The sequence below is a fragment of the Solanum lycopersicum genome, chromosome 9 (assembly GCF_036512215.1).
Source record: "Solanum lycopersicum chromosome 9, SLM_r2.1".
In the NCBI taxonomy this organism is placed as follows: Eukaryota; Viridiplantae; Streptophyta; class Magnoliopsida; order Solanales; family Solanaceae; genus Solanum; species Solanum lycopersicum.
The window spans coordinates 3,037,698-3,062,704 of NC_090808.1; the positions used below are offsets into that span (position 1 = coordinate 3,037,698).

The 25,007-nt window shown below is 34.8% G+C and overlaps 2 protein-coding genes across 3 annotated transcripts; one reads left to right on the forward strand and one right to left on the reverse strand.

The window, feature by feature from the left end:
- Positions 1-948: 948 nt before the first annotated feature.
- Positions 949-19,323, forward strand: LOC101268420 (1,4-alpha-glucan-branching enzyme 1, chloroplastic/amyloplastic). Of its 2 annotated transcripts, none has more exons than XM_004246513.5 (22): positions 949-1,311; positions 4,291-4,448; positions 4,653-4,942; positions 6,732-6,830; positions 7,778-7,820; positions 9,100-9,159; positions 9,491-9,571; positions 9,833-9,949; positions 10,522-10,605; positions 11,459-11,580; positions 11,734-11,853; positions 12,084-12,213; positions 12,300-12,410; positions 12,590-12,718; positions 13,573-13,676; positions 14,615-14,759; positions 15,222-15,369; positions 15,488-15,588; positions 16,072-16,149; positions 17,943-18,098; positions 18,615-18,689; positions 18,788-19,323. In XM_004246513.5, the coding sequence occupies exons 1-22, from the start codon at positions 1,179-1,181 to the stop codon at positions 18,932-18,934; spliced, it is 2,631 nt and encodes an 876-aa protein (XP_004246561.1). In that variant the 5' UTR covers positions 949-1,178; the 3' UTR covers positions 18,935-19,323. The 2 variants fall into 2 exon arrangements, with proteins under 2 accessions (XP_004246561.1, XP_010325932.1); XM_010327630.4 differs by having other exon boundaries at positions 967-1,311; positions 4,296-4,448.
- A 439-nt stretch (positions 19,324-19,762) lies between these two features.
- On the reverse strand, positions 19,763-24,197 carry LOC101268132 (growth-regulating factor 3-like). Its single transcript, XM_004246512.5, has 4 exons — positions 23,792-24,197; positions 22,408-22,593; positions 21,620-21,953; positions 19,763-20,319 (listed from the first exon to the last, which is right to left on the reverse strand). The coding sequence occupies exons 1-4, from the start codon at positions 24,012-24,014 to the stop codon at positions 19,917-19,919; spliced, it is 1,146 nt and encodes a 381-aa protein (XP_004246560.1). The 5' UTR covers positions 24,015-24,197; the 3' UTR covers positions 19,763-19,916.
- Between the last annotated feature and the right edge of the window lie 810 nt (positions 24,198-25,007).

The window sequence follows — 25,007 nt, forward strand, 5'->3', positions numbered from 1 at the left end:
CTATAAACTCATTTCCCAAAAAGAAAAAAGATCCTCAATTTTATTTATATGCATATTTATCACTAATAATTGTGGTTAATTAATAACTTTAATTAATACTACTATATTACTTAATTATGATGAAATTAGAAAGGCCCTTTAAAAAGTTTTTTTTATGCTCAGTGCTGAAATCAGAAAATTTTAAAAGTATATATTAAAAAAATAACATAAATCGTATGATAATTTGAAGCATATTTAAAATTATATTTATCACTATAAAGGAATTTAAAAGTTATAATATATATGTATGCTGTGATTTTCATCAATGTCAGTTAAAATGATTTACGTCTAGTTTAATCTGAATAGAAAAAAACATAATAACAAAGATGTTTTGAATTATTTGGAGATTTCATGTGTTATTTTTCTCCTTATTAATTTTTCCATGTATATAATCTTTTAATTGGAGTAATACTCGTAGCGGATTAATAATTAAAATCTCTCAAGACAGTAATCAAAAGACCACAATTCAAGTACGTAAATATTTTGAAATTTCGAACAAACGGTTTCACAGTTAATATATTATTTTAAAAAATAATTTTAAAATTAAAAAAACGTTTAATCAAGTCTCTCGAAATAATAATAAAAAAATCATAATTCAAATAATAATAATTAAGGATTGAAGATAGAAGATGCTTATTATTCTAAAAATTCTATTGTAAATACGTGAATCATTCTTCTTAAAACTTAAAATAAAAACATACTATAATTATAAATAAAAAAAAGAGTTTATCTTCTAGATCGAGCTCCTCGCATCAGACTTATCTAAACGGATTACCTCTCTTGTATAATTTACGAGCTATTGTATAACGAGTGCGAATTTTCCTTATTATAAAATAAAACATAACATCACATAAAATAAAATATTAAAAATGATAAGAAATATAAAAATCTTTAAAACCCCACAAAGGTATAAATAAAATCTCTGTTTTTTTTTTTCAGTAAATAAAAATCTCTTCCACTCAGTCTTTGTTTCTCTCTCTCTCTTCACGCTTCTCTTGGCGCCTTGAACTCAGCAATTTGACACTCAGTTAGTTACACTCCTATCACTTATCAGATCTCTATTTTTCCTCTTAATTCTAACCAAGGAATGATTAAAAACATAGATTTGTAAAAACCCTAAGGAGAGAAGAAGAAGAAAGATGGTGTATACACTCTCTGGAGTTCGTTTTCCTACTGTTCCATCAGTGTACAAATCTAATGGATTCACCAGCAGTAATGGTGATCGGAGGAATGCTAATGTTTCTGTATTCTTGAAAAAGCACTCTCTTTCACGTATGTCTTTTCACTGAGTTTTGTGGCTCTCTGTGTGTGTGTTTTTTTTCTGTCTTTTTGTGTTTTGTGTAATTGGGGGTTCTTGAAAGTTGGTATTGTGTATTCCCTTTTGAGTATAGTCTTTGAGGAAGCAAAAATGATGAATCTTGATTGACATTAGTAAAGGTTGTAGCTTTTTGAAGTTTGGCTTGTGTGTCTGTGTGTCAAGGTTATTTTTTTGGTTTGTGTTATTGGGGGTTCTTAAAAGTTGAGTATAGTATTTGAGGAAGCAAAAATTATGAATCTTGATTGGCATTAGTAAAGGTTGTAGCTTTTTGAAGTGTGTTAGATGTAATTGAGTTTGGCTTGTGTGTCTGTGTGTTTTGGAATCCTGATGTGTGTCAAGTTTTTTTTTTTATTTTTTTTTATTTTTAATTGGGGATTTTAAAAGTTGGTATTGTGTATATACCCTTCTGTGTATAGTCCTGGAGGAAGCAAAAATGATGAATCTTGATTGACATTATTAAAGGTTGTAGCTTTTTGAAGTGTGGTCAGCTGTAATTGAATTTAGCTTTTGTGTGTGTGTGTGTGGAATTCTGTTGTGTGACAAGGTTCTTTTTTCGTTTTGTGTAATTGGGGGTTCTTAATAGTTGTTATTTTGTATACCCTTTTAAGTATAGTGTCATAGAATCAAAAAATGATGAATCTCGATGACAGTGTTTCCTTTGAGAAAGAAAAATTGTGAGTTTTCATGGAGAAACTTGATTGACATTACTAAAGGTAGCATCTTTTTCAGGTCCTGATATGGGTCGAGGTTCTTTCTTTGGTTTGTGTAATTGGGGGTTCTTAAAAGTTGGTATTATGTACCTTTTTTTTAAGAATAGTGTCTGAGAAAGCAAAATCAATGAATCTCGATTGACAGCATATACTTTGAGAAAGCAAAAAATGGTGAGTTTTCATAGAGAAACTTGATTGACATTACTAAGGTAGCAACTTTTTCAACTCCTGATATGGGTCAAGCTCGTTGTTTGGTTTGTGTAATTTGGGGTTCTTAGAAGTTTTGACAAAGCAAAATTATGAATTTTCATGGAGAAATTTGATTGACATTAATAAAGGTAGTAGCTTTTTAAAGTGTGGTCAGCTGTAATTTAGTTCAGCTTTGTTTAAAGGGGCCCTACATATGGTGCTTTCTGGTGAGATATTTGTTGTTCCACCATATGAGTTGTAAGAATCATAGTGTTAGATTTTTTATTTTTTATTTTCATTTTCAGTGATTAGTTCTTTTTCTTTACGTCTTTTGTTGATTTTGGTGAAAGTTGAGATTTTCATGGAGAAACTTGATTGAAATTACAAAAGTAGCAACTTTTTCATGTCTTGATGTGTCAAGGTTCTTTCTTTGGTTTGTGTAATTGGGGATCCTTTAACGTTAGTGTTATACCCTTTTGAGTATATTGTTAGCGAGAGCAAAATTTTGAATTTTCAAAGAGAAACTTGGTTGACATTGCTAAAGGTTGCAACTTTTTGAAGTTTGGTCAGCAATCATTGAGTTTGACTTGTCTTTAAAGGGACTGTCTTTTTGGTGCTTCCCGATGAGATCTTTATTGCTCTAAAATATAATTTTTCTGTAAGAATCTGTGCTAGGATGTTCATACTTCTTCTTAGTGACTGCCCAGCCTTTTTTCTTTACGTGATGTGTTGACTGAGTGGTGAAAGACTGAAAATTGAGGTTTTTGTCTGAAGAATTGGGACTTCTTTTATTAATAAAGCTGTAACGTAGTTTGGAAATTCAAGTTGCCGAGGAAGGTGTGCTTTTGCACTTGACTAGCTACTAGTGATCTTGACGGCGGAAAATCTTAGAAAGGGGAAGTTTGTTTGCATCAACTGGTGTTATAGGTGCAAGGAGATGGGAGATGATGTAGATCATCTTCTTCATTGTGGTCTTTCCATGTGGTTATGATGTGATATATTTGAATGGTTTGGCACTTCTTGTTCTATGCTGAGAACTGTGAAAGAATTGATATTCAGTTGGAAGAGTGGAAGAATTGAAACTTGGTTCCATTAGCTTTAATGTGGGTGGTGTGGAGAGAGAGAAATAGGAGAACTTTTGATGGGGTAGAGTGGAGCTTTCCTCAGTTGAGAAGTAGCCTTCGGTCTCTTATTTTCTTTTGGTACACCCATAAGAGTTCCGAATTGTATAGAAGATTGGGTGGAGTTTTTAGGGAATCATCTTTTGCTATAGATTCTTTACCTTTTGGTATATCCATTTGTATACAGCCAGGCCTTTGACTCTGTTTATGAATGAATATACATTTACTTGAAGAAAAAAGAAGTGGTGCCAGTCTGTTGTACCTTAGTAGACAATGTTGTTGCAGCATCTTATTAATCCCCTGAAAATTGACTCCCTGAAGGAATAATTTGGTTGATATTGATTATTTTTTTGTTTGTTTAATTCGGTGTTCTTGAAGTCCATTTTAAATCCTTTGACATTGTTAAAGGTGTTTACAAGTGTTGGTCTGGGTTTAAAAGGACCTCTTGTGTGGTGCTTTCTGGAGTGATCTCTCTTCCTCCAAAAGAGAAGTTGCAAGAATCACTGTGTACTTCTTCTCTTGTATGATCAGATTTTTTCAATTTTTCTGTTTTAGTTGATTTATTTATATAGTGAAAGTTGATGTTTGTGGACTTCCTACAGAAGTTTTTTGATATACCTAAAAAATTGTTGTACTGAAGAAAGAGTTTTTTACAATTTCTGTAAGCTAGATGGGACTGTTTGATTCTTAGATCTAGTAATGAACCTTTTTCTTCTCTGAACGTGTAGTTGAAATAGATTGGTAAAATTGTGATAGGAAAAAAGATAATCCTTGATTGCTTCTGGAGCATCACTTCTGATCATAAAAGTCTTTGCTCTCTTCAACCATGATTAATTGACTCTTATGTGGCCTAAGTTGCTCTGAGTAGTCGTCTTTAATGTGGAGATATAACTAATCTGATATATGTATGTAGGGAAGATCTTGGCTGAAAAGTCTTCTTACGATTCCGAATCCCGACCTTCTACAGTTGCAGCATCGGGGAAAGTCCTTGTGCCTGGAACCCAGAGTGATAGCTCCTCATCTTCAACAGACCAATTTGAGTTCACTGAGACAGCTCCAGAAAATTCCCCGGTATGTTACATTATTCTCTACCTGCATGACAATACACTTTTTCTTTTGGGTCGGGGGAAGAAGTGGTAATTTCTTGTGGAAAGCAGTTCGAAATAATTATTTTCCTGAGTCTGCTTGGATGAAATTGTGATTGAATTTTGTTTCCATGATAAATGAATTTGGTGATAATTTTTGTCAATTTGCTTATTACATTTTATGTTTTAGGCATCAACTGATGTAGATAGTTCAACAATGGAACAAGCTAGCCAGATTAAAACTGAGAATGGTGACGTTGAGCCGTCAAGAAGTACTGAAGAGCTGGAATTTGCTTCATCACTACAACTACAAGAAGGTGGTAAAGTGGAGGAGTCTAAAACATTAGATACTTCTGAAGAGACAATTAGTGATGAATCTAATAGGATCAGAGAGAAGGGCATACCTCCACCTGGACTTGGTCAGAAGATTTATGAAATAGACCCTCTTTTGACAAACTATCGTCAACACCTTGATTACAGGTAAAAGTGTTTTTATTTATTGAGTAATTTTCCTATAATAGAGGCAAAATTCATCTATAGGCTATATTGTACTTTTTGCCTGTGATGGTCGGTCATCTGGTGATGATGTTTAGGATTTTTATCTTAGGACTTACATATGCTACGGTTTACCAATTCATTTTTGGCATATATGTGATCTTTCTGTACCTTCTTCAGCAACACAGTTGCAATTATCGGCCATATCATAGGATTGAGAACTCTACCTTTGAGGGTAATATGGCCCTGCTATGCGTCTCGTCAAACTTCAATTTATTTTATTGCCTTGTTAGACAGTATAAACTACAACGGAACAAACAGCCCAATTATTCCTTGTGTTTTCCATAGGCAGACCCATAAGTTGAGCAATCATGGGATGAAACACCACAGAGTTGACCAACCATTTACTTAGCTGTAACCACTACTCCAATTTATTTTTTTTTCGACAAAGGTAACAAGTTTTTGTATAAATCTTCAGCACTAAGGCTGGTGTCCCAAAAATTTACATCACGGAGCTACTTACAACTGAGTACGCTCAGCAACCCAAAAAAAAGAAAATCTATCTCTAGGTCCTATCTCATCTTACAAGGATCCTTAGATGTCTGCAATCGCTACATGATCATCTATATATTCCGAACTACACCAATAGTAAAAATTGATAATGCAGTTCGTTTAAATCCTATGCAGAGGACTGCTAACACTTACAAAAAGGACTGCTAACACTTACAAAACATCTCGAATTTCTCTCCTTCCAAATGGTCCACCATATCACTGCTGGGACAATTTTCCATCTGTTTTCGTCCATGCTACCACTCCCCTCATAATTCCAGCTTAGTAGAGCCTGCCCTGCCCTTTTAGGCATAGTCCACCTTATGCCTCTGAAATTAGTAAACTAGTTCCATAGTTGGCTAACCACTTTACCGTGTAAAAACAGATGGTTGATTGTCTCTGCCTTTTGCTCACAAAAAAAAACATCTTGGACACATTTGTATGCCCTTCTTCATGAGGTTTTCTTGCGTTAGAGCAGCCTCTTTCACTCCAGCCAAGTGAATACTGTCACTTTGTAGGGGATTTTTACTATCCATAAAAGCTTCCAGGGAAAGAAACTGATTTGAGACCCCCGTCTGATTCAAACGCTAGACAGATCTTATATTGTTGTATTTATTTGAAACAGAAACTTCTTCAATATGAATGCTCTTAGCATTTCTGTTTTATCTTTGTCATCAATCTTCTTTTCAGTTGACATGATTCTATGTTAGGTTTTGTTTGTTCTTCTGCCTAGGTTTGATTATTTGCTTTATACATTCTTCATTTTTGTCTCCCAAGTCTAGGTCTTGAAAGACACAATAGGTCCATAGCACAGTAACATGCTTGTTTAATTTCTAGTAGCAGTCTGCCGTGCTTTGTATTTTGGTTCATCAGCAGTCCTGTGTTTTTCTTCAACTTTCCAATTTTACTAACTTGGAGAACCGAATGCTCTCATGTACTTCCAGAATCTTCCGATCACTTCTTCACTTCAGACTGGTGAATTTGGTAAAGGGTGGTTTTCCCTCCGCTTTAAACGTCATTCTTTCTCTGTTGATTTTCTCTTTGTTTGGATGTCCTTACAGTATTGCCTTTGGTCATGCAATTATGGTTTGCTCTTGGTGTTATTCTTTACCTCAGCATTTATCTGCCCCAAGTGGCAGTGCTGTCTTTCTCTGCAGTTCCTTCACCTCGACATGGCCAGCTTCAATCTAAAGTTCTTTTTTTTTCTTATGTTGTCCACTTTTAGGTATTCACAGTACAAGAAAATGAGGGAGGCAATTGACAAGTATGAGGGTGGTTTGGAAGCTTTTTCTCGTGGTTACGAAAAAATGGGTTTCACTCGTAGGTAATAACTGCTTTATTCTTCTTTAAATTTTTTTCCTGGAGGTATTTGAGACATTTCCAAAACCTTGTCAAACATTTCATGCCATAATTTGATTCGTTGATGCCAATTTGGTACTTCGTTGACCCACTCCCATACCTATACAATGTGATTCAGAGGAGTTAAAAAGGTGATCAGCGGTTATAACTGCGGGAAAAAAAGAGAAATTGATTATGTTTGTATTTGGAGACATGCATATAGCAGCGAGTAATTCTTGACATATTCAGCCTTCCTAAAAATAGGTGTTGTCTAGTTCTATCATTCTTTAAATACCATTTATTGTTGAAAGTTTTTCTTGAGTATCTCCTACTTCCCTCCTGTGTTAATTACTCGAGTATGAAAAGGATGCTTTCCCACGAAGGCCTTACGTTGACTAAATTTAAAAGAAAGCATGTCATATACTCCCTCCATCCCATTTCATGTTGCACCCTTTCCTATATAGTCCGTCCCAAGAAAAATGTCATTTTACTGTAATTAGAAATAATTTAACTTTAAAATTCCCCTTTTACCCTTAGTGAAATGATTTATAGCCACAAAATATCTAAGGTTTATTTAACACCACAAGTTTCAGAAGTACTCATTTTTTCTTAAACACCATGCCAAGTCAAATGGTGCCACATAAAATGGGACGGGGGAGTATTGGAATTTGAAGTACATATCTCGAACAACTGGAGTGAATCCTGGGAAGTGACCTTCCAAACCTAATGTAACACCTGATTGTTGGAGGAGAATCTATACAATTCAGTGACATAGTTTTCCCTTTATTGTTGAATCGTTTACTTTCTTTTTTTATTTTCCTTGGATTGTTGAACGTTGTATATTGTAGATGCTCCTCCTTTCCCTTTGTAAGTTTGCTTTCCTCAGAGGGACTGAAGTACCCCATTCTGACCGCCTATGAACTTTGTTGCCAGTGATACAGGTATCACTTACCGTGAGTGGGCTCCTGGTGCCCAGGTTAGTGTTTCATTTCTTGTTTTCTTTTAGATTCCCTATGATAAAAATCCTCTACATTTATCCGTGTCCTCCATAATTCTATAAACCCAACCGGTCATTTCCGAGAAGTCTTTCAGAATTGGAAGAGCAAGCGAAACTAGAAGAGAACATTTTTTTTTGATAAGGTAAGTGGTATTAATAACAGCATCAAGAAGATTCAAGAATTACAAGATTGGCATTTAAGCTTACAAAAAAATCTCAGGCTAACTATACAAACAGTCTAAGCCAGAACTAGTGAGTTAGTAAAATCCTGAAGTTGTTCTGCTGTTACGCAGAATACAAGTTGGACCAACAAAACAAATTTCCAATGCACCTAGCCTTTAAAATGCCTAATGCAGTTGACTCTCCATCAAAACATCTCTTGTTCCTCTCTAACCATATACACCAAAAAATACAAGCAGGTATCTTAATCCAGATCTTCTTGATTGCTTTGTCCACTTTCCATAGGCTCCAACTCTCATAGACCTTAACTGTGAGGGGTGTAGTCGAATTGATGCCAAATAGACAAAAAACATGCTCCATAATTCTGAGGCCACCTCACAATGAAGAAAAAGGTGTCTGGGGGTTTTAGCCTCTTTTTTGTACATATAGCATCTGTTTGGGTACTGGATTTTTCTTTTCTTTATGTTGTCTTGGGTGAGTCATGCCTCATATAGAGGTATCCAGGTAAATAAAGTGACCTTAGGAGGTAGCTTGGTCGAAAACTCTCTCTCTTTATGGATAACAAATTCATTTTCAAGTAAAAAAAATGGAAAGATCAGAACATGGTAATACATCTGATACCAATATGGACTACCTATACCAATTATTGTGCTTTTCTGAAATTGTATGCGCATACAAGGGTTCAAGTTTCGATCGATATACACATTCGTGTACAAACCTTTTCTGCTAGCTAGTAAAGTATCTAATTAACTCAAGATCAGCCATCTAAGTACAATTTTGTCTCAAGGAATGAAGATACTATATTTTTACCTGGCTTTTGTTCTGCCAGAATCCGTTTGGCAACACATAATTGTTGGGTTTATTTCTACCAAAGCTGCACGTTCTGACGTTTTATGTAAACTGATTACTAGAAAAATAAGGTTTAGGATTAGAGACAGATACTGTAAAATAACCTGGAAAGTCATTGGTGGTCTCTACTTTTGTGTCCTTCAGTTATACCAACTTCTGTACTTTGTTTATGATAATATAGGTTTGTTGAAAGTCTGATTGCATGTATATCCTCCCCGTTCTTTTGTAGTCAGCTGCCCTCATTGGAGATTTCAACAATTGGGACGCAAATGCTGACATTATGACTCGGGTATGTCCCCCGTTGTACATACCCAAGTGGTTCTGTTTCCATTTCTGAAGCCTTCTGTTCTTTTCATTCAATTGTCTTTGCTATTCCTTTCACAGTTTCGATCAAATTGCTCGTGTTCTTATTTCTGTTTACCTTTTCATTTACCTCCTTTTTGATTGAGTAGTATAGCCACATGCTCCCCTTTTCAAATTTGCATGTACATGGAAGTCTTTGCAAGAAAATGTGGTTTTCTTAAGATGTTAAAGTAATCTTTCTTGACTTGTTTCCAGTAATGTTAAGCTCTATGCAGTGCTGGAATGTTGCATAAAACTAATTCATAGTCTATAAGCAGAATGAATTTGGTGTCTGGGAGATTTTTCTGCCAAATAATGTGGATGGTTCTCCTGCAATTCCTCATGGGTCCAGAGTGAAGGTATGACCCATTTTCTACGGTGCTCTGATTGACTTTCTGGTATCTTATGCCTTGGCTATCGGTATTACTTATTTCTACCTTTTCGGTTAAAATACTTATGTCAAAGCATGTTCAAGATTATTTTTAAAAAAGTTTATATAGGTCTATTTATTTGTAAACCTGATAGCACCCCCTCCAATAGTTTATAGTCTATGTCTGTCTGATCATGGTGGTTCTATGCAACTATATGCTAATATTTTCTCTTAATATACTGAAATGTAGATACGTATGGACACTCCATCAGGTGTTAAGGATTCCATTCCCGCTTGGATCAACTACTCTTTACAGCTTCCTGATGAAATCCCATATAATGGAATATATTATGATCCACCCGAAGAGGTTACACTCTTCTCTCTATTGTTGCTAATAGCCTATAATATTATCTTGTATTTGGTTCTGCATTTAAAGGAATGTGGTGAATCTTATGTTGCTCGGGCTCTCAAATATGTCGTCGCACCAGTGCCGGATCCTCCAAAAAATGCACTACTTTTGGAGAATCTGACATGCATCTATCAACATTTTTGTAGAGTTCGAGAGTCCAAACAACATAGGGTGAATCTCACTTCTTCATGGTAGAAGAGGAGGCGTATATCCTGGGTTCGAGCCTCAGTGCCACCTATTATCAAAAGAATTTTCTCATGCTTGACCCATGAAAAAAAATTAGATGAACTTGTGAGGGGCATGTTGAAGTAAAATAAACTGTGTTCTTTCTAATAGCTCAAACTTTTAAGCGAGATGGTGACACTTAAATGGAATGGAAAATCTATAGTACTTTGAACTTATATGTGAAAAAACATACCAGAATTCTCACTCGTACTTGTATTCCCTTGCTAATTTCTGCATCCTCACAAATGCTATTTTATTTCTGTCTTTTGTTTTTCGTTTTTATGATTCGTTTTCATTCCTTGTAGGAGAGGTATATCTTCCAACACCCACGGCCAAAGAAACCAAAGTCGCTGAGAATATATGAATCTCATATTGGAATGAGTAGTCCGGTGCGCATCCGTCCTCTTTTCATATAATTTATAATTTATAAATTTTGCTGTATGTGTCCTGGATGTTAACTTTATGAACCAGATGTTAATTTTTTTTATTGCTGTTCTCGAAATGGCATCTGAAGGTCCGTTTTCACATGCCAATGTTGTCCTTTATGAAGAAATTATCTTCCATTATAAAAACATGACGGGATAGGGTGACTAGAACCTACTGAGGAGTTGTTTTTTACTCTTTTACTCTCCTATTGCTGTTCTTTCTGTTTATATGACCTAGTGATCGAGAACTAAAAAAGAGCAGCCCGGTGTACTAAGTTCCCACTATGGGTTCGTGGAAGGGCCAAACTACAAGTGTATATTTTACTCAACCTCATCCTGCATTTCTGTAAGATAGTGTTTCCACAGCTCGAACCCATGACGTCCTGGTCACATGGCAGCATTTACCAGTTATGCCAAGACTCCAGTACGAGATACCTTTTCACTGTACCAAGATTTTTTGACTATTTCCAGATGTTTATATGGACTTCTAACTTCATTTTTGTGATACTTTTGTAAACTAAAATGTTATGATACAAGAGCTGATTCCTCGTGCATATATATTATAGCTGAAACAATCTTATGCGCTTCGAATATTTGGACGCTTTGTCTTTATCTAAAAAGCAATAAAATATTTGGCCCCTTTTTCTATTCCTTGTTCTCCCAAGATACTGGGATAGGATTTAAATGCTACATGCATTTTCGAGAAGCTTTTAGTTAGTTTCTATCTCAATCTCCTTAAGTTTGCTGTTTGTCTGAAGTGTTGAGTGTGTGTTATTATCCTCTTCCCTTATAGATGATTCCATATTTGTGATCTCAGGAGCCTAAAATTAACACATACGTGAATTTTAGAGATGAAGTTCTTCCTCGCATAAAAAAGCTTGGGTACAATGCGGTGCAAATTATGGCTATTCAAGAGCATTCTTATTATGCTAGTTTTGGGTAATTCTCATTTTTTCTGTTTGCATTTGTTTCCCTGGTTTCTCTATATCTTCAGCGAGATGTCTTTCTCATCTAATCACTTGGTGCCGCTAAGTGTTTAAACTGATAATTTTTAGTATTTCTAATGGAACTCGTTATCCCTTTTTGTCACAGTTATCATGTCACAAATTTTTTTGCACCAAGCAGCCGTTTTGGAACACCAGATGACCTTAAGTCTTTGATTGATAAAGCTCATGAGCTAGGAATTGTTGTTCTCATGGACATTGTTCACAGGTATTAGTTGATCTTTTACTATTGCAACTGTGTTTAGTGAAGCTATGGATGTTTTTTTTTTGTCATTTCTTGTTTTTGATTGTTGACGTCTAATTCATAAATGAAAAAAATGGTGTTCCATTCTAGAATCTAATCATAATAATGGTTAGCCTTTTTTTTACTAGCAGTTATTTTCTATTGGCATGCTTTACTTTGTCCTTGACTCACTGGAATTATGCAACCTTTTGCAGCCATGCATCAAATAATACTTTAGATGGACTCAACATGTTTGACGGCACAGATAGTTGTTACTTTCACTCTGGAGCTCGTGGTTATCATTGGATGTGGGATTCCCGCCTCTTTAACTATGGAAACTGGGAGGTACTTTCTTCCGTTGAAACATGAGTCAGCCAGAACTTTGTGCCTCATGTCAATGGGTGTGACAGAAAATATGTTTCTTGTTATAGGTACTTAGGTATCTTCTCTCAAATGCGAGATGGTGGTTGGATGAGTTCAAATTTGATGGATTTAGATTTGATGGTGTGACATCAATGATGTATACTCACCACGGATTATCGGTATAGTTAACTTGACATAATTTTAATAATTAATTGTGTGATCGCAAGTGGCAACTTTTAGACAACAAGGTGCCTAGTAACATCCAAATCAGGGAAAAAAGGAAACCTAGTTTACCTTTATATCATTCTATGGTCTCCAGTATTCTGCTAAATTACTTACCAAATTTTAATTTCTATAGGTGGGATTCACTGGGAACTACGAGGAATACTTTGGACTCGCAACTGATGTGGATGCTGTTGTGTATCTGATGTTGGTCAACGATCTTATTCACGGGCTTTTCCCAGATGCAATTACTATTGGTGAAGATGTAATTAGTTCTTGATCTTGACCTTATGGTACTCAATTGCTCTGAGATCATGAGTAAAATTCAAAGAGACCTATGATCATCAAGCTGGATGATGCCATCAGCTAAAACCACCTATAAAGTATACGAAAAATGAATTTTTTACTTAAATAAAAAACAGCATGGAGAATGAATTTGGTTTTGATTTTTGGGCATACAAGTTTTTGTTCTAAGAGGAGTCTAGTTCACTTTTCAGAAGACTAGGAAAAGTTATTTTTTAGTGGAAAGTAATTACTACTTTTAGGTTTTTGGTGTAAAGAACAGGATATAGAAGAGAAGTTCCAATTAGTGGACTTCATAGGTTCTCTGTAAGTATTTCCTTTTAGTCTTTTCCCTTTCTTATGACAGTTTTTTGGAGGTGGCCAGCATAGCCCTTAATGCTGAGGAATACAAAAAGTTACCACTTTAAAGAAAAAAGTTATTTTTTAGTGCCTCCGAACTGATCCAAATTCTCGTCTTCCTGAACCATGTTCAGAGTGAAATTTGAAGTTTCATCGTCCCCACCTCTAACATAGGTATAGATTAATGAATTCAAGTGGAATCTGGTATAGGAAGTAGAAGCAAACTTCTTCATTTGTAGAAAACATGCATTTTGTAAGGTTCTCTACTTTGGACTTTTGGTACTTTTATATGCTTTTCAGTTTTCAGAGGTTCTTCTTTTATGAAAGAAATATTATTTTTGATAACCTTATGAAAGACATATTTATAATCATTGCAAAATGCAAATTATGCAATGTGAAGAGAACAGACATTTTACTCTATATGGACTGTGACTCCTTATCTTCCCTTAATGCTTCTATTTTTTCTACTAATTTCAGGTTAGCGGAATGCCGGCGTTTTGTATTCCCGTTCAAGATGGGGGTGTTGGCTTTGACTATCGGCTGCACATGGCAATTGCTGATAAATGGATTGAATTGCTTAAGTATGTTTCTAATCTTTATATACTTATCCCTGCCATTATATAGATTTTTTGGGTAAAGTAAATTATATGATTAATACATGGAGACTCAAGCGCAAGCACTGAAACATTTTAATGTGGTCTGCACTGTGTATCTTGGTTGTTGTTCCTTGTGTAAGAGCTCCTTTTGTGGAGCCCTCATTCAACTCCTGAAGTTCTCTCAGGAATGATGCAAGATAAGATTCTTAGTAACCAGTAATCTGAATCACTCAAGAGTCAACAGGATGCTTTCCGGGAAAAAATTACCTGCCTCGGCTCCTTTTGCTTTATTAGTTGTTCTCAATGAGCTGTAGTTCTGATGGTGATGGTCCACTAATCCCGTACATGGATTCTTGCAATCAAGCCATCTTATTCCCTCTTTAGCACTAGCCAAAACCCGTATTTGATTACAATTTCTTGGTCCACATTTCAAAAAAAATTCTAATCTAAAACCATCTGAGCCATTCCTAGCGGGAGGCATAACTTCAACAAAGGGACAAAAGTGGAGGAAGTTTGTTTACCTTGTATATGTAGGAAGCGTTTTTGTAATTTCTCAATGTCTTAGTGGTGTAGCATTTGGTTATTTGGAACTGGTACTACGTTTGAAGTATCTCTTAAGTGGGACAAAGATGCATGAACTCTTGTTGCGAGACATTTTTAGAAAGATTATTCTCAGACTGTTAGTTCAACTTTAATCAGTTGTTTTCAATGTTTACGCTATTACGAGCGAGAGTTATTCCATTGATGTGTTTCAATGTGCCCCAGTATGATGGCAGTACGTGTCTGCTACTTATTTGACTATATGCTCTATCTATACAGAATATAAAATACTCGCTTGCTTTTAGGATTTGCTCCTAGTTTGTGATTGACTTTGATAATTTCCAGCACTTAATAATATTTTTTTTCTAACACTTCTTTTACAGGAAACGGGATGAGGATTGGAGAGTTGGTGATATTGTTCATACACTGACAAATAGAAGATGGCTGGAAAAGTGTGTTTCATACGCTGAAAGTCATGATCAAGCTCTAGTCGGTGATAAAACTATAGCATTCTGGCTGATGGACAAGGTTATACACACTTGTTTATTTGTTCGTTTCTCAGCAATCAAATTGAAACTTAAAATTGGGAATGCCACTTGAAGAAGAACTTTAATTCTGCATCCATTAATTTGAGGGAGAAGTCTACTGTCTTTCACCTACAAGTTCTATTAGATATTCTCTAATTTAAAGAAACTATCAGCTTAATTTCTGAATTAAATTTTCTCTGAGGATGTAACTATACATGAATCCACTGCTTTCTCCCTTTTAAAGTTACTACCTTTTTGTTTCTATAGTAATAATGCGTGAGCATGAATATCCCCTATCCTATAAGAAATATGAGAAAATGAAATTGTTAACAAGCAAATGTCAATTATGAGTTTATGAGGCCCAAAAATAGCGTCTTCAACGACTAGAGCTGTATGCTTCATTGATTTAGTTTATCAAGTTCTCATGTAATGCTTCACCCCCACTCCCAACATTCATTTTCAGGATATGTATGATTTTATGGCTCTGGATAGACCGTCAACACCATTAATAGATCGTGGAATAGCATTGCACAAGATGATTAGGCTTGTAACTATGGGATTAGGAGGAGAAGGGTACCTAAATTTCATGGGAAATGAATTCGGCCACCCTGGTATAGATTGCTAACCCTCCTTGGCTATATATCTTCTCTTGGCTGCTGTTGAACTTTTACAATTTTCTTTCCTGGTATTCTTTATAGTACAGTAATACATTCATTAATGTTTTCTCAGAGTGGATTGATTTCCCTAGGGCTGAGCAACACCTCCCTGATGGCTCAGTAATTCCCGGAAACCAATTCAGTTATGATAAATGCAGACGGAGATTTGACCTGGTTAGCCCCTTACGCTGTTTCTTATCTAAGTTACTCCCTCCTTTTCAATTTGTTTGTGTGGTTTTTGACTTGACATGGAATTTAAGAAGGCAAAGAAAACTTTTGAATCTTGTGGTCTTAAATTAAAAATATGTAGAGTGTATCAAAATGCCTTTTAATCTTGTGGTCTTAAACATGCTTAGGTAGAAAGTTAGAATTAAAGAGTTGCCAAAAAAGGGAAGAGTCATTTTTTAAAAATGGACTAAAAAGAAAGTAAGACAAAATTTGAAACAGAGGGGGTATATGATTACCATTCTAGCTTATTGGTGCATTGATGTGGTGCTAATGCGAATACTCCCTCAGTTCCCAAAACAAATGATGAGGTTTAGAGTACGACGGTCAAAATATACTTGGAACTTTTTCACGGCATTATACCATGTTCGGTTTTAACTATTTTTTCAGTCTTAAACTTTGAGTCCTTATCATCCTTTGCTGGATATTCAGGGAGATGCGGATTATTTAAGATACCACGGGTTGCAAGAATTTGACCGGGCTATGCAGTATCTTGAAGATAAATATGAGGTATATATTTATATTATTCCTGCTTTCTCAGTTTTGTGCTTCTCGATTTCCCCTACCAGTACTCATTTTTTGGAATTTCGGGTCCAAGTTCTTGGCATCTTCATGTAGTGTCGTCTTTTACTATCCATCTAAATACAGTTTGCTGAAAATGCTTGGCCATAAGCCATAATGATTCAGTCATTTACTGTGCTGATTGATGAGAGTTACTTTCCAATTATGTCAGTCCGGTAGATGTGATGTCATTGGGAAAATGCAGTTAAAGTTTTGAACTTGTAGAAATTTTTTGAAATAAAAAGTAGCTACCGACCCTAATTACCAAAGTCTTGACCAGCCATAACTAGTTAATTGGTCTAAGATAGCTCATGGAAAAAATGTAAAGAAAAGGGAAATTGGATTTAATTCAGCCGTAAAAACTAGCTCATGAGGTGAGGATTGTCCAAGACCATATAAGTGAATAACATCCCATTCCATCATCCAATATGGACACAATTTGACGAACAAGCACAAGATTGAACAAATAACTCAACATCCACAAAAAATATAAGAAGAATACAAATACATTGAGTGACATGGTTTCATCACAATCTTAGAATGAAAAACATAGTCATGTCTAGGAATATTCTTACACTTTTCAATTATAATGAAGGAACTAAGAAAAACCAGAAGAAAGTTGTCTGGAAAGGTCATCTTTTCAAGAATCTCCTTTCTTGCCTTCATATTCTTGCTCTAAACTTTGTCAGCTTTACGTTAATTGTGAAATTCCTTATAGATGTCATGGAGCAAGTTTGTGGCGCCTATGAGGGTGCTCAAGCCTTCTGTTAGCCTCCTATTGTGCTCCATTTGTGACTCTTGGCCTTCCGGCTCCACCCCCTGCTTGAACAACCCTTAAAACCTTAAAGGACCTTGTCACAGTGCAACCAAAGGTTAATTGCACATTATCACATGTGACATGCAATACTATCATAGAATAGACACATTTTACCTCCAAATGAAGCAAACATAGTATAGAACATTGTTAAAACTACTCAAATATGAGCATTATATCTGTCCATAGGCCCATCACCTAGTTTCCTGGCTTTACCATTATAGTTAGCACTTCCTTTGTATGGAAACCAGCTCACAGTGCATGTGTGGATTTCTTTCACCATATATCAAGCATAGTTTGTGCGCCAATCTTTCAGAAGAACAATGATTATCGTAACACTCTTCCCTAGAGTTTTAAAATGAAATTGTTAATTTGAGTTTACTGCACCTTAGAGCATGTTGAAGTTTCTGATTGTTCTTTACATATAGTTCTAGGCTTCCACTTCAATTTTTAGACATGTAAATCCCCCAAGGCGCATTCATCTTTTTCTTTAGATTCCCCTGCTCATATCTGTTTTTAAATAACTGTGGTGTCCAGGCCAACTTTTGCATACCTCGACTAATTTTACAGGTCCTGCTACCTCCACCAGCACAAGTACCGGGTATTTGTCCACCAAGGCTTGGACAAATAGGAAGAATCACTCAGTGGTTTTTTTTCGTCCGTTTAGGTTTTAAGAATGTAAAGAAGACTTAAAAATTTTGTGGTCTTAAACTAAAGATCTGTAGAATGTACCAAAATGCCCTTTAATCTTGTAGCATTAAACGTGTCATGTGAAAAGTTGAAATTAAAGAGTTGCTCAAACTAAAAAGCAAGACAGACAAAAAGATAGAAACCGAGGGAGTACTAATGTATTCACTATTCTTTTGTAATTTATTCATATTTTGTACTTCTGTATAATCGACTAATTTTTATCTATTCTTTCTCGCAGTTTATGACTTCAGAACATCAGTTCATATCACGAAAGGATGAAGGAGATAGGATGATTGTATTTGAAAGAGGAAACCTAGTTTTTGTCTTTAATTTTCACTGGACAAATAGCTATTCAGACTATCGCATAGGCTGCCTAAAACCTGGAAAATACAAGGTATGCTGAGTTGAAACCTTTCTTTTCTCCAAGTACGTTTACTCAATCTTTCATTTGAAATGGAAGTCATCACTTTTGTATTAGCGATACAACCAATTAGTTGGACCTACGTTAGAATGAACAAATAGAAAATGACAACTGATGATAGGGTTAAGGTCAGCGTATACACTATCCTTCCCAAAACCCACTTGCGGGATTACATTGTGTATGTTGTATGGTAAGAGGGCTATGAGATTTTGTTGGATGGTAGATAATATTAATGCAAAATGTGAAGGACTGACATTCAATTCAAAATCAGTACTTCCTTGGAAAACAATAATTTTTCGTGCAACTTTTAGTGACAAACTCATCCGCTCTAGTTCGGAGCTGGTCCATTTCCTGAATTTAACAAAAAGGGGCATCGAAATATCCCTCGATCTTTCAGAATGTTGCCTTAAGTTTCTTCGTCAGCCTCTTGATGTGCTCGATGAACTCAATTAATTTGGTGTGATTTACCGCAAAATGTTGCGCCTCTAGGTTGTCTTGGACTCAGATGATCCACCTTTTGGTGGCTTCGGGAGAATTGATCATAATGCCGAATATTTCACCTTTGTAAGTTAAAATCTCCCTTCGTTATTATCTCAGCTTGTGATTTTTAGTTTCGTTTCAGAAAGAGTTTTTCTAATATCTATACAATCTTATCTAAACAGGAAGGATGGTATGATGATCGTCCTCGTTCAATTATGGTGTATGCACCTAGTAGAACAGCAGTTGTCTATGCACTAGTAGACAAAGAAGAAGAAGTAGTAGTCGTAGAAGAAGTAGTAGTAGAAGAAGAAGAACACGTTGAAGAATGAACGAACTTGTGATCTCGTTGGAAGATTTGAACGCTACTTGGTCATCGACATAGAGCTTCTTGACGTTATCTGGCAAATATTGCACCAGTCTTGGCGGAATTTCACGTGACAAAAGGTTTGCAGTTCTTTCCACTATTAGTAGTCCAACGACATACGCAGAGATGAAGTGCTGAACAAACATATGTAACAATCGATGAATTTATGTCGAATCATAGGACGTGCTTCAGCAGGTTTTGCTTAGTGAGTTCATATTGCTTTCTGTAAATTATCATCTAGTAACATCTCTTTTATATGTACAGCCAACTAGAAATCAACTATGTGAGACCTAAAATACAATAACCATAATATGGAAATTGAGCTGATCTAATGATGTTTTATTCGGCTCAAAATTTGTGAACGTAGTTACCTAGTACTTGTTGCTTAGTGGGAGGTATCTCATGAAATAAGCCAAGGTGCATGCAAGCTAGCCTAAATACCACAGTTATCGGAAAAAGATGAGTGTCTAGAAACTTAGAGACATCCAAAAATCAAAGGCGTAAGTTTGCCTTTTGGGTTTAGCTCGTTGCACCGAGCTTGCTTAGTGTGTGTTATCTCTCCTATGTAGTTTGCGAGCTATTGCATAGGAGAGTGCGGTTTTTATCCTGTGCACATCAATAGCAGCTGCGAGTTTTCTCGGTCTGCAAAAGTAAATCAAAAGCTTAAATGAAGCCTAATGTAGGTCAAGTACTTACTCTGTAGACGAAAATTTTAACACTTCCGCTTCTTTTTGGGATTTCGTTGAATTAAAAGCTAACTCAAACGATTATAAAAAAAGGAAGTGTAGTTACATCCTTGTAATCCACTTGTCATACAAACATAGCTAATGCAATGTACCTTTATAGTATGCTTTCAATACAAAAGATGGTAAAAAAAAAAAAGTAACACAACAAAGAGTCCCAAAACACCAATCATTAAAAAAGATTCAACAGTGCCACTTGTCTGATCAAGTGGTAACATAACTAGCCTCTGAGGTGCTGCCACGTGGCAAGTGATGCAAAACGCTCGTTGGCGATGAGCTGGACATCGATGACCTTAGAGCCTCGGCTAGTGGTCCACCCATCGGTGCAACTTGGGTCGATCCCCACATGGAACGTTCAACGTTATGGACTCCAGTACCAGAGTTATGTCTGTCTCCCGTAGAGAGCTTTAACGAGACGTCAGACGAGGAATTTCCGGGCATCGAAATCGAGAGGCTTGTGGCAGAAGCCATTGAAGTAGCATTTTCATTTTCTTCAAGCTGTTGTCTAGGCCAATCATCAAAGAAATGGCGAAGTATTTGGCCACTGGGTTTACTATCATTTTGGGCCTCCATTGGAACTTTTTTCTCAATTATAGATTTCGAAGGCCTACAAATCAAAACAAGAATTAACTTAAATAGTCGTCTAGTCAACAATTGATATATGTATAATCCATATGTAATATGTGTATAATTGTATATAATCTATGTATATACGATTGTCTGTTTGTTAAGATCTCATAATACCCTATACCATATACTTATTTTATATGTGATTTGATCGTATAAATATTTTTTACGCTATCAATACAAGGGGGGCCTTGTAGGCCTTTACAAATACAGAGACAAAGAACAAGTGGAGAGGGTGCAACTATGTACTAAAGGCTAAAGCAAACTCAAGTAAAAAAAACAAAAAATGTGGACCCCTTCATGATTGAAAAAAGATAAATTGTAAATATGATTATGGAAATTGAAAAATACGGCAACAAAACAACAAGATAATCATGACAAATGAAATGACAGGTAACATTGAAAATCAGGATAATATGATACTACGCTAAGTGTATACTAACTAATACTATAGTATAACACTCAACTATCTATTACTCTTCTATCCTTATTCTCGACGTCCAAATCTTTCTATTAGGGTCGTGTTCTTAGTAACCTGGAGATAAATTCTCTCATTCATCTTTAATTAGAGTTCTTAAGGTTTCAAATCTACAGTATGAAATCATCTTTGTACGAGAACATTAAATCGTTAATATAAAACTTTTCAATGCAAATTCAAATTTAATTGACTTTTATTAGGAAAATGTGATAATGGAATATTTAGAAGTAGATAAAGATAAAAGCTATTTGATGAAGATTTTAATTTATATATTCTCCCTTTTGGGAGACAACTATAAATCAAACATTATAACTTTGAGATGTCTCTTTGGAGGTGGTAGGGAAAAAGATAAGGATGGGGTTAAAAGAGAATAATACACACACATAAATTAGTCCCTTTAGAATAAAGTTAAAAGAGTTCAATGCTTGTCATTGCATTATTGAACTTCTTGTCTCCCTCTTTTGCTTAAAACCATTCATGTTTTTAGTGGGAGACCAAAAAAATAGGTTCACAAAGTTATTCGATATTTGTGTCAGTGGAAAGTAAGATATTTCATGAAATTTATTAAAAATGTACGTAAACTGACTTGGACATTATAACTGTAGGGAAAAAAAGAAAAAGACCAATCATGTTGACTTTTGTTAAAAACCATCCGTGTTCTCGTTGAAAGTAAGAAATAAACTAGATGATTTCTTTGTATCTGTTTAAGCTCTAGATATAAGATCATGTTTACTTGAAGATTTAAAACATTATATATTATGAATCCACATAACTTAAACTCTAACATTTTAAAAAGGTGTACCTTTGATTGAGGTGAAGTAGATCAACTGAATTTGCATGTCCAGATAAAGCAAATTGAGGAGTAACCCCGCCATGACTTGTCATGGCGGGGTTGACTTTACGGACTTCACTGCCACCCCTGCTGCTCGTGGCTGCATTGCAGCCACGAGGGGTGGTGGTTGTGGGGATTTCCACTGGCTTTCTTGAACGGTTCCTACCACGATGAACGTGGCGTTCACAGTACTTATGTCCACTCACTACATCTCTTGAACATCTCCATTTCTTACCATCAGTTCTCCTACACCTCCCTGGCTCTGGATCCATATTTGTTCTTCCCCAATACCCTGAGTGTAACACTTCATTATTTACAAAACAAAAAAAAATGTTAGTAACTTTTTGTTCTTGCCATTCAATGTATGACTAATGCTGAAGTCAAGAATTTCGTTAAGAGCATTCAAAATTTTATATATATATATATATATAGTATTTTTTATGTATATCTTTCTAGATGCACCGTATACATTTCAAATCAAATATTGTTCAACTGACTACCCTTCACTGTTTACGACTTCGCCACTACACGTATGTAGATGAAGTAAAAGTACACTATAGTACCATTAGGTCATTCAAAGGATATACACACAAAATGCTCCTTAAAATATTGAAAATAAGATACGCTACCTACTACATGTCTACTACAGATAAAAATGACTTGATAATGTAAAATTTGTTTATACTGACGATATATATTACTTAAACTCTGTAATAAACAATTCGAATATGGAAAAAAAGGGATGATATGTAACTTACTAGCTTGTTGATAATGATGATATTGTTGAGACATGTTATAATAAGGAGATGAATTGCTGAGACTTTTTTTAATAAGATAAAGAAGTTCATGAGGAACAGGAGCACCAGCTAACATATGTTTGTAAATCAAAGCTTGTAGTTCAAGTTCTTGCCACTGAGCTAAGCTGAAGTAACCATTTCCCATACCTATAAGTCCAAAATAAGAAGATAAAATGATTATGGATATGATATATAACAACAAAAAAGCTCTAAACTTTGATAGATACAAGGAGGGAAAAAGTCGATAATTTCGTTAAGAGTGTACAAAATAAAAATACTCATAGTTCAAATAATGTGTGTGGTAACAAATCTACTGTATATAATATGCAAAATGATATTCCAAACTCATAAAGATCAAAAATCTTGAATAAGTTTTAGCGAATAAAAAAAGCTTAAAACTTTAAGAGACTCAAGCCATAGAGAAGTCAGAAATTTCGTTAAGAATGTACGAAAGTTAAATGTTTGATTTTGATCGAATTCAATAATTTTGACTTATACTCTATTAAAAGAAATATACTAAATACATACACAAGTGATATTCCGAACCCATAAAAATCAAATCTTGAATATGTTTCTATGAATAAAAAAAGTTTAAAACTTTAAGAGACACAAGCCACACAGAAGTCAGAAATCTTGCTAAGAATGTACATAAAAGTAATGTTTAATTTCGACCAAATTAAATAATTTTGACTCACACTCTATATATTTTTTAAAAAATCCACTAAATCGATACAAAAATAATATTCCGAACCCATAAAATTTAAATATCGAATGCAAACAAAAGCTCAAAACTCTAGCATATACAAGTGGTGGATAATCTAGTAATTTCACTAAAGGCGTTCAAGATTTAATATATTCATACTTCAACAAAATTCAATATATTATATCCCTTCCGTCCATCTTTACTCGTCCAGTATAACTTAGACACAATTTAACTATACTAATAACAATTGACTTTTGACAGAATCCAATAGCTTTGATTTAAAACTAATTAATGCATAGTTATTTCCTCCGTTCGGTATTGTTTGTCACGATTTTTTTTTTAGAGTCAATCTATAAAAAACTTTGACTAAAGTTTAAATGTATTTTTACTATCATATTAATATACAAAAAAATTGCAATTTATAATACTTTTCATATAGTTTTAGAATATCTAACTTTTTTAGTTTAATATATCGAATCAATGTGATCTAATTTAACTTTGAAAATTAATCAAACTCACTTTCAAACAATTTTAGACAAAGGGAGTAACTTTCTGTTAATATTTCAAACTCATAAAGTTTAAATCTTGAAGGTAAGAATAAAAGACAAAGGGAGTAAAGTAATAGTAGCAGTGTTTACTTACTGGGAAGTTTGGTAGGAGTAAGTGATGAATCTGCAAATGCTGACAATTTATTGATAGGTTCAGATACAAATAAGGGAAGAGCAGAAGAATTAGAATCAGAATCAGAATGTGAATAACAAGAAGGAGAAAAAGAGTCAAGATCAAGAACAAGGTTTGGTAACTTTGTTGATTTTTCTTCTGATGATGATGATTCATTTCTCCATTGCTTCAACTTGAAGTCCATTGATGGGGTTGTGGGGGTTTGTTGTTGAAGTTTAAAGTTTGGTTTTTGATGAAAAAAAGAAGGTTTTTTGGCAGTGAGTTCTTCTGTGGACCATTTTGTGTATGTAGTAGCTTTGGCAGGAAGAGTTCAGTGAGAGAGAAGGGAGGGATAAAAAAGCTGCAAAGTTACAGACTTTGTTGTGAGGCCACTCAATGGATTTGAAAACTAACTTTTAAGCTACCAACACGGGTTTTGGTACACTGGTGGTGAGACTGTTTTATTTTTAATTAAAAAAATTTGAGTTTTTGGTTATGGTGAGATTGTTTTATTTTCAATTAAAGATTTTGAGTTTGAGTTTTTGATTATGGTGCATTGATGGTGAGACTGTTTTATTCTTAATTAAAGATTTTGAGTTTGAGTTTTTGGTGCACTGATGGTGAGACTGTTTTATTCTTGATTAAGGATTTTGAGTTTGAGTTTTTAATTTGGAGAATATTATGTTGGGAGCGTCACCTAGTGGCAGAGTTATCTTATAGTTATGAGGGGCCTTTGGCGGAAAAATTATACTCCCTTCGTTCATTTTATGTGAAGTAGTTTGACTTGACACGGAGTTTAAGAAAAAAATGAAAACTTTTAAAATTTGTGGTCCAAAATGAATGATAGAAATTTGTGTGGTTGTAAATCATTTTCTTAAAGATAAAATAGATTTTTTTATAGTTAAATTGTTACTTAATATAGAAATGTGTTATTCTTTTTGGAACTGATTAAAAAAGAAAATAAATATCACATAAATAGGGATAGAGGGAGTATTATTTATACACGGATAAAATATTTTTTTTAAATATATATAGAAGATGTCGAACCTCCTTCGGCTATTTTGAGTGTTTATTTTTTCAAATTTTAAACACCCTTATTGAAAATTCTGACTCTGCCACTAGTGACATCTCCGAATGGACCTTGCAATGTGCGTTTTGAATTTATTCAGGACTCTAATATTGACTGCGAACAAAATGA

What these genes read in the sequence shown, in the direction of transcription:
- LOC101268420 (XM_004246513.5), top strand. Translation starts at nt 1,179, where the DNA reads ATGGTGTATACACTCTCTGGAGTTCGTTTTCCTACTGTTCCATCAGTG. An exon ending in AAAATGGGTTTCACTCGTAG is followed by an intron (nt 6,831 to 7,777) that starts GTAATAACTGCT and finishes CTTTGTTGCCAG; the next exon opens with TGATACAGGTATCACTTACC. An exon ending in TAAAACCTGGAAAATACAAG is followed by an intron (nt 18,099 to 18,614) that starts GTATGCTGAGTT and finishes TTGCGCCTCTAG; the next exon opens with GTTGTCTTGGACTCAGATGA.
- LOC101268132 (XM_004246512.5), bottom strand. Translation starts at nt 24,014, where the DNA reads ATGGACTTCAAGTTGAAGCAATGGAGAAATGAATCATCATCATCAGAA. An exon ending in TACTCCTACCAAACTTCCCA is followed by an intron (nt 22,594 to 23,791) that starts GTAAGTAAACAC and finishes TTGGACTTATAG; the next exon opens with GTATGGGAAATGGTTACTTC. An exon ending in CTACTTCACCTCAATCAAAG is followed by an intron (nt 20,320 to 21,619) that starts GTACACCTTTTT and finishes TTTGATTTGTAG; the next exon opens with GCCTTCGAAATCTATAATTG.